Genomic DNA, 11583 nt, shown 5'->3' with positions numbered 1-11583 from the left:
GAGGAGGCGTGTGCTTTCTGGGACTTCAGGCTCGCCAGCGAGCATACGTGCTGTGTCGTAACGTTCAAGTTTGTGTGCGGGCGAAATTACGACTACCCTATCAACCGACAGACAGTTTAGCTACACTCCTGTCCACAGCAGATAAGATTTCAGTAAACGTTAAACGGCACACAGTTTTCCAAGAAAGGACCATTAGGTATAATATTGTGCAGGTCATTTACCGTTCCACCACTACCACACAACGGAGACAGTTCGGTTTTGGTGCAACTGGGAGAAAATGCGAACGTAAGACAGGCTATATGTCAACGATGGCTGGCTGACTGTCCCTTCCAACCCGCTACACGAGAGCATAAATGGTTTTCTCCGTTGAATTTACCGATTCGGTCTTCAACAGTCGAGAAGATGCGCAAGGACGTCAGAATATTGCTCGTCGGAGAGCGTAAGTGAAATTGTAGCCTGTGCGTCTGGCTGTCAGACAGAGGATGCTGCTACCGGACTGTCAAGATCTAGCTAATTGCATGAAGCCTGAGGGCGAGTGATATTGTAGCCCTGTAAACGAGACTGTACTGTGTCGTTTACAGGGCTCCTATATATTAAGGAATATGTTTCTTATTTTGGTTTTACCTTGCCCCAGCCACAGTACCTAGTCTTAACGACCCGACTCACAAGCTAGCTAACATCATCCATACAGCCAGCAGTGTTTCAGACCGCATGTGACCAGGTACCCTCTGCAGTGGTTTAACACAGTGCCCACATGTGACAGGAGTGACAAGTTAATCTGGACACCTCAAAGCACGGTTGGATGGCCATGTAAATAGTGCCAGCATTGCTTTACGTTTTGGAGTTGCTGTAGGTGGGGATGATAAAAGTCCTTTAGTGATTTAGTAGGCTGTATGTCTAGCTAGGATTTGAGAGGTAGTTGGGTGCAGGAGACCTGGGATATTCCACTGCAGAACCTATATCCCATGTGTTAAACACAAAACGGATGGTGTCTTTCAGGTTCTTTTGGAGAAAGATATTATATAGATAGTTGATGTATGTTAAGCACATACTGTACACATTGAATAGCCAACGTCAACTCAACAGACTTTTAAAAAAAATTCTGACATGTATATCCCTGTAGAGAATCTCTGTTCTCTACAGAGATGTACTGTGCTTGTCAGATATACAAAAGCCTGCGGAGGCGACTTTGACGAAGAGCGTAAACAGATTCGAATACCATAACAGGTACTCTGCTCATGGCCCGCATTAATAATGCATGACGAGAGCAAGAGTGAGCAAATTGCTTCTCTTCCTCTGCCAAATCTCTAACCGAAACGAGTCGACCTGCCAAATATGAGACTGAGCAATCCTGTTCTTTCTGTCTTTCTCTCCTTTCATCTCAACAGCCAAGGTGGGGAAGACTTCCCTGATCATGTCACTGGTCAGCGAGGAGTTCCCAACTGTGGTGAGAGAATATTATGAATGACACTGTCATACCAAAGCATCTTTCGAAGGAAATCTCTTAGACAAAACCTTGAATTCTGAAAGTGAGGTTTTAATACATCTGTCCCTTTTACTTGTTAGTACACTTTTACGGTGGTCATTCTTGGTTTGGCCGTTCACACAGGTTCCGTACCGGGCTGAGGAGATCACCATACCAGCAGATGTGACTCCAGAGAGAGTTCCCACACACATAGTGGACTACTCAGGTACTAGACTGACCTGGTCAATTCCTTATCTCCTTGACTCTGCAGTCCCTGGCTAGTACTCTCTACTGATGGCCTTCAAAGCTGACCTATCGCTGGGGTTAGGGTTAGTTAACTCACTGCTTGTTTGGGTTAGGATTAGGGTTAGGGTTAGTTAACTCACTGCTTGTTTGGGTTAGGATTAGGGTTAGGGTTAGTTAACTCACTGCTTGTTAGGGTTAGTTAACTCACTGCTTGTTAGGGTTAGGGTTAGTTAACTCACTGCTTGTTAGGGTTAGGGTTAGTTAACTCACTGCTTGTTAGGGTTAGGGTTAGCTAACTCACTGCTTGTTAGGGTTAGGGTTAGCTAACTCTCTGCTGGTTAGGGTTAGCTAACTCACTGCTTGTTTGATCCAAACAGAGGCAGAACAAACGGATGAGCAGCTGAATCAAGAAATACTAAAGGTGAGATTGTGATCTGTTGTCTTTGTAATATTGTGAAAACAAATGTCATGGGTAGCATTTTCTCCTTTGTGTTTTCATGGCCCACGGTCTCATTTATATGACGTCTTACAGAGGAGGCCTGTGTGAAGCACTGTGGTCATAGTGTCTCTCTCCCTCCTCAGGCCAATGTGATTTGCATAGTGTATTCAGTCAACAACAAGACGTCTATAGAGAAGGTGAGTTCACTGGTACTATACATCCCGATTAAGTTTATATATATATATATATATATACACACACACACACACACACACACACACACACACACACACACACACACACACAGTACCAGTCAAAAGTTTGGACACAAACATGCCAAGAGTGTGCAAAGCTGTCATCAAAGCAAAAGGTGGCTACTTTGAAGAATCTAAAATATAAAACATATTCTGGTTTGTTTAACACTTTTTTGTTGACTACATAATTATATATATATATATATATATATATATATATATATATATATATATATACATATATGTATATATATGACATATATTATTTGTTAATGTTTTGGCTCATAGCATTTGCATTGTATATAATGATATTAGCAAATTCTTACTCTGTATGTTTCATATAAGGTCTAGCACATTCCAGCTCTGAATAGTACTGTGTTACCGCATGTACAGCAATGCCATCTCTTCCCAATGTGGTCACAATTTCCTTGCAATCGCTCAGGTGACCAGCCATTGGATTCCACTCATAAATGAAAATACAGACAAGGATAGCAGGTGGGTGATGTAGGGTTAGGGTTACAGAACAGTAGGTTTGTGGTGTGCTGCCTGTCTGTGGGAGCTATGCAAATGTTACGCTCTTAATGGCCTGTAACATGAGGAGCATGGGGGGGGTAACTGATACATGTGTGTGCGTGTGCGCGTGTGTGCGTGTGTGTGTGTGTGTGTATATGCGCAACACTATGTGACTCCTACCAGGGACCCTACAGTCACTGTAAAAGGCTCTCTGTGGTCTGTACTCACTCGTTTTTACCCCGAGTATATTGTATTCATGGTGCTCTTCCACCCGCTTTTTAACATGGAAATGGGTATGAGTCATAGAAAGAAGTCCACATAATTGGTTAGTAATTTTGACAGCGATTGGTGTAAATTGACACATATTCTCAGTCGGAGAGCAGTCCTGAAATACACTTGAGTCATATCAGATATATTCATATTCTTTCATCAGGAGTTTTCACCGTGAACATCCTTCAGAGTCAGCCTTTGTAAATGATTTAAAGTGCCAAGAGACCTGCTGGAAAGCCATTATACAATCCTTCAATACATCCACCATTTGTATCCTCTGTGCTCACCCGTTATCTCTCTCTCTCTGCCCCCCCCCCCCCCCCCCCCCCCAGGGTCCCTATCATCCTTGTGGGGAACAAGTCGGACTTGGTGGAGCACAGCAGTATGGAGACCATCCTGCCCATCATGAACCAGTACACTGAAATAGAGACCTGTGTCGAGGTGAGGGCAGAGCAGACAAGGGACTACTGTATGCTACTGTATGTTACTGTTGCTACGGTATGCTACTGTACTGTATGCTACTGTACTGTATGCTACGGTACGCTACTGTTGCTACTGTACGCTATTGTATGCTATTGTTGATACTGTATGCTACTGTACATTACGGTATGCTACTGTAGCTACTGTATGCTACTGTACGCTAAGGTATGCTACTGTTGATACTGTACGGTATGCTACGGTATGCTACTGCATACTACTGTATGCTATTGTTGATACTGTATGCTACTGTTGTTACTGTATGCTACTGTATGCTACGGTATGCTACTGTTGATACTGTATGCTACTGTATGCTACGGTATGCTACTGTTGATACTGTATGCTACTGTATGCTACTGCATGCTACTGTATGCTATTGTTGATACTGTATGCTACGGTATGCTACTGTTGATACTGTATGCTACTGTTGATACTGTATGCTACTGGGCCACACTTTATTTGGAGAGTCCCCCGACAGATGGTTAGCTTGAACATCTATAAACTATCAATAACCACGTAACCAACTATCCACCAACACTATCCATCAACCTATTCCTTTTCATTTTTTATTTCATTTTTTTATTTAACCTTTATTTATACAGTCTTTTTCAAGAGATCAAACCTGTTTCAACAAACCTGATTCAAACCTGTTTCCACAGCAGCAGGTTGTAAGGAGCAAGTTGTTGCACATCAACTGAGTCGCAGTTCATGGACTGTTGATGTGAGTGACTGTAGACCACCGAGGCCTGTAGGGGGGCTGTTTGAACACAGTGTGGTCAAAGGTTGGAAGGAAGGAGAGATTTTAACAGTGCTCTCCCCATTAAGGTTTAATGTGTCTAGACAGCACTTATGGGTGACCTTGTGTGAGTCCATAAGTAAAGACTTCCTGTATTGGTGCGGTGGTGGACCTTAGACATTTTTTTAATGGTCATTTGTGGGTTAAATACTGTACATACTATACAGTATTGACATGGTCCCAGGTGGAATGCTCCATGTGGCTTTTAAGTTCTTTAGTTCTTGTCTAGACAGCACTTAGGGACGACCTTGCGTCCTTAAGTAAAGACGTTTACTGTACGTACATACTCATACATGGACCTTTACTGTTTGTACATTCATGCATAGTTTATGAGCACAACCTGACTGCACATGTGCTCATCATGCTGTGTGATATAATATAATATACGCCATTTAGCTGATTTGCAGTGAGTGCATACATTTTTCAGTATACATGGTCCCAACGGGAATCGACCCCACAACCTAAGCGTTGTTAGCGCCATGCTCTACCGACTGAGCCACAGAGGACCACAGTGCTTCTCATGATGAGAATGTCTGTGCCAATCACGTGTGCCTAGCGTGGTGGTGTCCATTTGGTGTTGGTTTCAGTCAAAATGTAATTATAGGCCGTGTGTAGGCAGCACGTGGGAGTACATGCGTTCATCAAAATCTGTTAATAGACAAATTGCAAGTTAAGCTTTCGTCTGCACCTGAATTGCATTCTACCCTCTTGAACAGTGATTATTTTCCAAAGTCATTAAAAGCCGAGAGACGCGTGATGGTGATGTTAATTACTTTTTTTTTTTTTTTTTGGCCGAAGCCGTTGCTGGCTCTGCTGCTCATCTCCCCTCCACTCAGCCGTGACGGCGCTGGCTGCTAACTCCTCTGTGGCGGCCATGTTTGTCAGAGAGAGAGAGAGACACGGTCTCATTAGACAGGCTTATCCCTCAGACAACAACTGTCAGGGGGCGTTCAAATGGTGTAGCACACTAAGGCGCATACTGTATCATCGCAAGGTCCCTGGTTCGATTCCGGCCATCGACATATCCTGCATGTCATCCCTCCTCTCTCTCACTCATCCTTCCTGTCAATCTCTACTGTCTCTATCCCAATAAAGCAGAAATGCCCTAAAAACATATTTAAAAAAACAAACTGTCAACTGTCAAAATTTGACATCAACTGTCACTTTCTGACCTCAACTGTCTCTTTTTGCACAACCAAAAACATGGCTTATTGTGTTTGGTGTCTCGGGCACACTAGATGAAGTATTGTTTCAGGATTAATTCAATATATTTTTATATATAATATATTTTTATATATTCTCCCTTTTTATTTCATTTTCCAGTGCTCAGCAAAGAACCTGAAGAACATCTCTGAGTTGTTCTACTACGCCCAGAAAGCTGTCTTGCATCCAACTGGTCCCCTATACTGCCCAGAGAAAAAAGAGGTTCCATTTCACAAACATATTTGACTTTGACATCTCTTCAATATCAGTTTGAGGTCTGTTGTATTTTTTACGGAGTCTGTCAATTGTCTGTTTGACTCCCAGATGAAGCCTTCCTGTGTCAAAGCTCTGTGTCGGATCTTTAAAGTATCAGATTTGGACAACGACGGGATTCTGAACGATAACGAGCTTAACTTCTTCCAGGTGTGCTAAACCATTCCAAGAACTGTTTTTCAAGTCAACAGTTGAGTGAAGGCGACTATTGGAAAGTGACTATGTGTGTGTGTGTGTGTGTGTGTGTGTGTGTGTGTGTGTGTGTGTGTGTGTGTGTGTGTGTGTGTGTGTGTGTGTGTGTGTGTGTGTGTGTGTGTGTGTGTGATGCAGAGGACATGCTTTAACGCCCCACTGGCGCCTCAAGCCCTGGAGGATGTGAAGAATGTGGTGCGGAAGAACGTGATTGAAGGAGTGTGTGACAACGGCCTCACACTGAAAGGTATGACCTGCTGACCTAGGGAGGACGCACACACACACACACACACACACACACACTGTAGTCGTTAACCTGTGTGGTTCCCTCTTCAGGGTTCCTCTTCCTGAAGCTTGTGTCATGCATTTGCCATGGTCCACATTACACACACACACACACACACACACACACACACACACACACACCCCATAGTCGCTGACCTGTGTGGTTCCCTCTTCAGGGTTCCTGTTCCTCCACACACTCTTCATCCAGAGGGGTCGCCATGAGACCACCTGGACGGTGCTGAGGAGATTCGGCTACGACGACGACCTGGAGCTCCACCAGGACTACCTGTTCCCCCCGTAGGCGGCCATATTTACCCCTCCTGTTCCCCCCGTAGGCGGCCATATTTACCCCTCCTGTTCCCCCCGTAGGCGGCCATATTTACCCCTCCTGTTCCCCCCGTAGGCGGCCATATTTACCCCTCCTGTTCCCCCCGTAGGCGGCCATATTTACCCCTCCTGTTCCCCCCGTAGGCGGCCATATTTACCCCTCCTGTTCCCCCCGTAGGCGGCCATATTTACCCCTCCTTCTCCACCTTCTCCACCTCTGTTAGCACGTAGCAGACCTGGAGCTCCACCAGGAGTACCTGTTCCCCTCCCTTATGCAGCCATATTTACCCCACCTTCTCCACCTTCCCCACCCCTGTTAGCGCGTAACAGACCTGTGTCGAATACATACGTTAAACACTTACGTTTAAACACTTATTTGAGGTGCGCTCAGGTGGTGCGCGTAGTTTGTATCCACATGTCTGCCTTACTTCAGGTTGACACTAATATAAACTGAGTATAAGAGTATAGATTAACCGACACGCACACACACACAGACACACACAAACACACACACACACACACACACACACACACACACACACACACACACACACACACACACACACACACATACACACACAGACACACACACACACACACACACACACTCTCCTTCAGCCCTGACCTCAATTACTCACGAGCCACTCTCACCCCCCTGCCGAGCTGGGAGTCTTCTGAAGAGCCCCTTATTTAATCCAGCTCTCGCTCATCCCCTAATCCCCAGTGTTCTCAATCTCAATGTGACTGGAATGTTTTTACCTTGGGTTTTTTCTTTTTTTTTTGGGGGCTGTATATGTTTTTAAATTGTCTCATTCATTCCTCCGCCCTGCAGGTTGAAGTTACCTCCAGACTGCACCACGGAGCTCAACCACAACGCCTACCTCTTCCTCCAGAGTGTCTTCGACAAACATGACAAGGTGACCGTCCGACCGTGGGCTTGGCTTAACCTTTGAACCCCAAGAGAGAGCAGTCGCCGTGGAGACAAAATACGACCCACCATGGACGTTCCTCTGCCGTCAGCTTAGTGAACTCCCGTCTGAACTCCCGTCTGAACTCCCGCCCGTTCAACCTAGGCTGATTGGTTTAGCCGTGAACATACTAACTAACTCGTTTACTTACTTTACTTGTTTACTTAAATGAGTCAACATTTAAACAACTCAATTAGGCATTACCCAACTCAAGGTGGGCAATATATTATTTGTGTGTATACATTTTGTGTGCTAGTAGCATGTATCATACTGAAGACTGTGTGTGTGTGTGTGTGTCTGTGTCTGTGTCTGTGTCTGTGTCTGTGTCTCTGTGTCTCTGTGTCTCTGTGTCTGTGTCTATGTGTGTGTCTGTGTGTGTGTGTGTGTCTGTTTCAGGACCGGGACTGTGCCCTGTCCCCAGACGAGCTGAGAGACCTGTTTGACACGTTTCCCTACATGCCCTGGGGTCAGGATGTCAACAACACGGTCTGCACCAACGAGCAGGGTTGGATCACCTACCAGGGCTACCTTTCACAGTGGACGTACGTGACCCACGCCATACCACCACATACACTCCACACACACACACATATACCACCACACACACACACACACACACACACACACACACACACACACACACACATACCACCACATACCACCACATACACTCCACATCTGTGGAAGCTTCTTTTGACTTGACACTCCTGTTTTTTCTCTCGTTCACTGACTCCTCTGTGTGTGTGTGTGTGTGTGTGTGTGTGTGTGTGTGTGTGTGTGTGTGTGTGTGTGTGTGTGTGTGTGTGTGTGTGTGTGTGTGTGTGTGTGTGTGTCTGTGTCCAGGTTGACCACGTACTTGGACGTCCAGCGGTGCCTGGAATACCTGGGGTACCTGGGTTACTCCATCGTGTCCGAGCAGGAGTCCCAGGCGGCGGCCGTCACAGGTGAGAGGTTGCACCCCCCCCTCCCCCCGCCACCGTTTCCATAGTAACCGAGATGAGATGCAGAGAGTGCCGAACTCTGCGTCTCATCTTGAAGCACCATGGTGGATGGATCATAGGAAGGGTTAGAAAATGGCATTAAGTGGGGAGACGACATGGATCTGAGTTGGCCTTGCCCTCCTTCCCTGGCGCAGTGACTCGGGACAAGAAGATCGACCTGCAGAAGAAGCAGACCCAACGCAACGTCTTCCGCTGCAACATCTTTGGCGACATCGGCAGTGGGAAGACGGGCTTCCTCCAAGCCTACCTGGGCAGGAACCTCATGGTGAGTGGATAGGTGACCCCCCCCCCCCCCCCCCCCCCCCCCTGTGAATCAGAGATCCCCAGGAAGCCCTCTCTGTTTTGATACATTGGTTTTTTCCGATGATGTTTGAAAATCGCTTCTCTCTGTTTCTCTACAGCGCCAAAACACCATCAAAGAAGAACACAGATCCTACTATGCTATGAGCACAACTTACGTGTACGGTCAGGAGAAATACCTCCTGGTGAGGCTTTAGCTCTTTAGGTTTACCTTCCCCAGCAATGGTGTGTGTCTGTGTCTGTGTCTGTGTCTGTGTCTGTGTCTGTGTCTGTGTCTGTGTCTGTGTCTGTGTCTGTGTCTGGCTATCTGGCAGTCTGTCTGTGTGTCTGTCTGTGTGTCTGTCTGTGTCTGTGTCTGTGTGTGTGTCTGGCTATCTGGCTGTCTGTCTGTCTGTCTGGCTGTCTGGCTGGCTGTCTGGCTGGCTGTCTGTCTGTCTGTCTGTCTGTGTGTCCAGCCTATTAAACTTCATCCGTCTCCTACCCCTCAAATTCATGTCATCTGTTTCTCCTCCTCTCCTCTTCAGCTCCACGAGGTCTTCCCTGACTTTGACTTCCTGTCCGATGTTGACCTGGCCTGTGACATCGTGTGTCTGGTCTACGACGCCAGCAACCCACACTCGTTTGACTACTGCGCCAGAGTCTTCAAGGTGTGTGTGTGTGGTGTGTTTGTGGTGTGTGTGTGTGTGTGTCTCTGTGTGTGTGCTGTTCACATAAATAGTCTTTCCATAACCAATGTCAATATGATTAGTCGACTGTTCAAAGAGGCCCACGATTGCTTTCATTGATTTGTAAAGTTTCTTGTGAGAAACGTTAGCACACCTTGGCTAGCTCCAGGTCCTCAGAGTGAATCGACTCGTGATGTGACATTTACTTAGAGAGCAGCTTGAGGGCAGGTTTGATTGTTGTTTCCCCACTAACAGTGTCCCATTTCTTCTGCAGCAATACTTCATGGACAGTAAGACTCCGTGTATGATGATCGCGGCCAAGTCCGACCTGCAGGAGATGAAGCAGCTGTACTCCCTCACCCCGCTGGAGTTCTGTAGGAAACACAAGATGCCCCCGCCCCAGTCCTTCACCTGCAACACCGCAGCCACGCCCTGCAAAGACATCTACACCAAACTCACCACCATGGCCATGCACCCGTAAGTAGAGATGAGCCTCGTCAATCCCACCAAGAAGACCTTAAACCCCCGTCTTCTAGCCCCTAAACCCCCCCTCCTTAAACCCCACTAATCCCCCCCCCTCTGTAGTGAATCCTACAGCTTTACCTTTTAATAACATCCTAAAACCTCTTCTACAGCCCTAACCCCTCTCACCGGCCCTCTCTGCTCCTTCTAACCTCCGTCTGGTGCTTTGACTTCTTACTGATCTTCTTGCCCCATGGCTCCTCTCTCTCTCTCTCTTTTCCCTCTCTCTCTCTCTTTTCCCTCTCTCTCTCTCTCTTTTCCCTCTCTCTCTCTCTTTCTCTCTCTCCCTTCCCCCCCCCTCTCTCTCCCTCTCTCTCTTCCCCCTCTCTCTCTCTCTTCCCTCCCCCCCTCTCTCTCTCTCTCTCTCTCTCTCTTCCCAGTCTACCATGCCTTAAAGCATTTTGTCTTGCTTACATTAGCCCATCTGAAGTCAGACTCCTGGGGTCCCGTGTGGTTGGGAAGTAATGTTTTAATCATGGGGCTCAATGGAAATGTATCTTGGAGAGTGAGGTAGTGGCTGGAGGGGAGAACTCACACAGCTTGTTGATGTTTGTGTTTTCTGTTTCTGTCCAGCCTTCCTGTCTGCTGGTCCTCTCTCCTGCAAGGCAGCGTGTTGTCCACAGACTGTCAACACACAGCCCTTCTCTGTCAGGGGTTCCATACACATGTACACACAGACGCACACGCGTGCACACGCACTCAAACTCATACACACACACACATGCACACACACACACACACTCACACACACACACACACACTCATACACACACACACGCAGACACACACAGACACACGTGCGCGCGCACATACACACGCACATGCACACTCACACTCTTGACGCAGCTCATCCATAATCCTCAGCACATCCAACACTCACGGGGGAGGTCGCTGCTGCACATATTTAATCCATCATACTTTTGCCTGATTAAACCATGAATAATAACAGATAAACTAGGATGGGATAAACAAGCCAATGTGTGTCAAGTTTGGGACCTTGTCAGTGGTTGAAGATCAGCATGCGATCAGTTAATGACCTGAAAAAGACGGGTATTTGATAAAACGCCGCATTTTATTTATTTATTTTCGATCATTTTGACGATGATCTTGAGATCACTCTCTGTGACGGAAGGCTGCATTCCAGTCAGTGAGTCATTTGCAGATTACTCCACTTCCGACAGTGTGGAGTGAAGGTTTCAGTGGAGCAGATCTGTATCCAAGCCAGTCACTGTGTAAATGGAGGGAGCTGAAACAATCAGTAGGTTTCTTCCCCTCCTTATCTCCTCTTGGCTAATCCCTGTTAGTGATCCCTCTGGGCTGGGATTCAAACTCTCTGGTGCCATGTGACGTGTCTCTGTTCTAACCTGCTCTCCTCTTCCTTCCTCTG

At 46.7% G+C, this 11583-nt stretch overlaps 1 protein-coding gene across 2 annotated transcripts in view; it reads left to right on the top strand.

The window, feature by feature from the left end:
• Window positions 1–86: 86 nt before the first annotated feature.
• Window positions 87–11583, top strand: part of rhot1b (ras homolog family member T1) — a 14361-nt gene continuing 2864 nt past the window's right edge. For both annotated transcript variants that reach the window (XM_083693615.1, XM_083693616.1), the window contains exons 1-18: window positions 87–439; window positions 1389–1447; window positions 1610–1691; window positions 2089–2132; window positions 2294–2347; window positions 2847–2899; window positions 3520–3628; window positions 5784–5885; window positions 5988–6086; window positions 6267–6375; window positions 6590–6710; window positions 7573–7657; window positions 8105–8250; window positions 8552–8652; window positions 8844–8974; window positions 9111–9194; window positions 9534–9656; window positions 9949–10151. In XM_083693615.1, coding sequence (XP_083549741.1) covers window positions 403–439; window positions 1389–1447; window positions 1610–1691; window positions 2089–2132; window positions 2294–2347; window positions 2847–2899; window positions 3520–3628; window positions 5784–5885; window positions 5988–6086; window positions 6267–6375; window positions 6590–6710; window positions 7573–7657; window positions 8105–8250; window positions 8552–8652; window positions 8844–8974; window positions 9111–9194; window positions 9534–9656; window positions 9949–10151 — 1742 coding nt within the window. In that variant the 5' untranslated portion in view covers window positions 87–402. The remainder of the gene's footprint in view (window positions 440–1388; window positions 1448–1609; window positions 1692–2088; window positions 2133–2293; window positions 2348–2846; window positions 2900–3519; window positions 3629–5783; window positions 5886–5987; window positions 6087–6266; window positions 6376–6589; window positions 6711–7572; window positions 7658–8104; window positions 8251–8551; window positions 8653–8843; window positions 8975–9110; window positions 9195–9533; window positions 9657–9948; window positions 10152–11583) is intronic.

Source organism: Argentina silus (genome assembly GCF_951799395.1).
Source record: "Argentina silus genome assembly, chromosome: 22".
Classification (NCBI taxonomy): Eukaryota; Metazoa; Chordata; class Actinopteri; order Argentiniformes; family Argentinidae; genus Argentina; species Argentina silus.
This window is presented reverse-complemented; position numbering and strand designations above follow the sequence as displayed.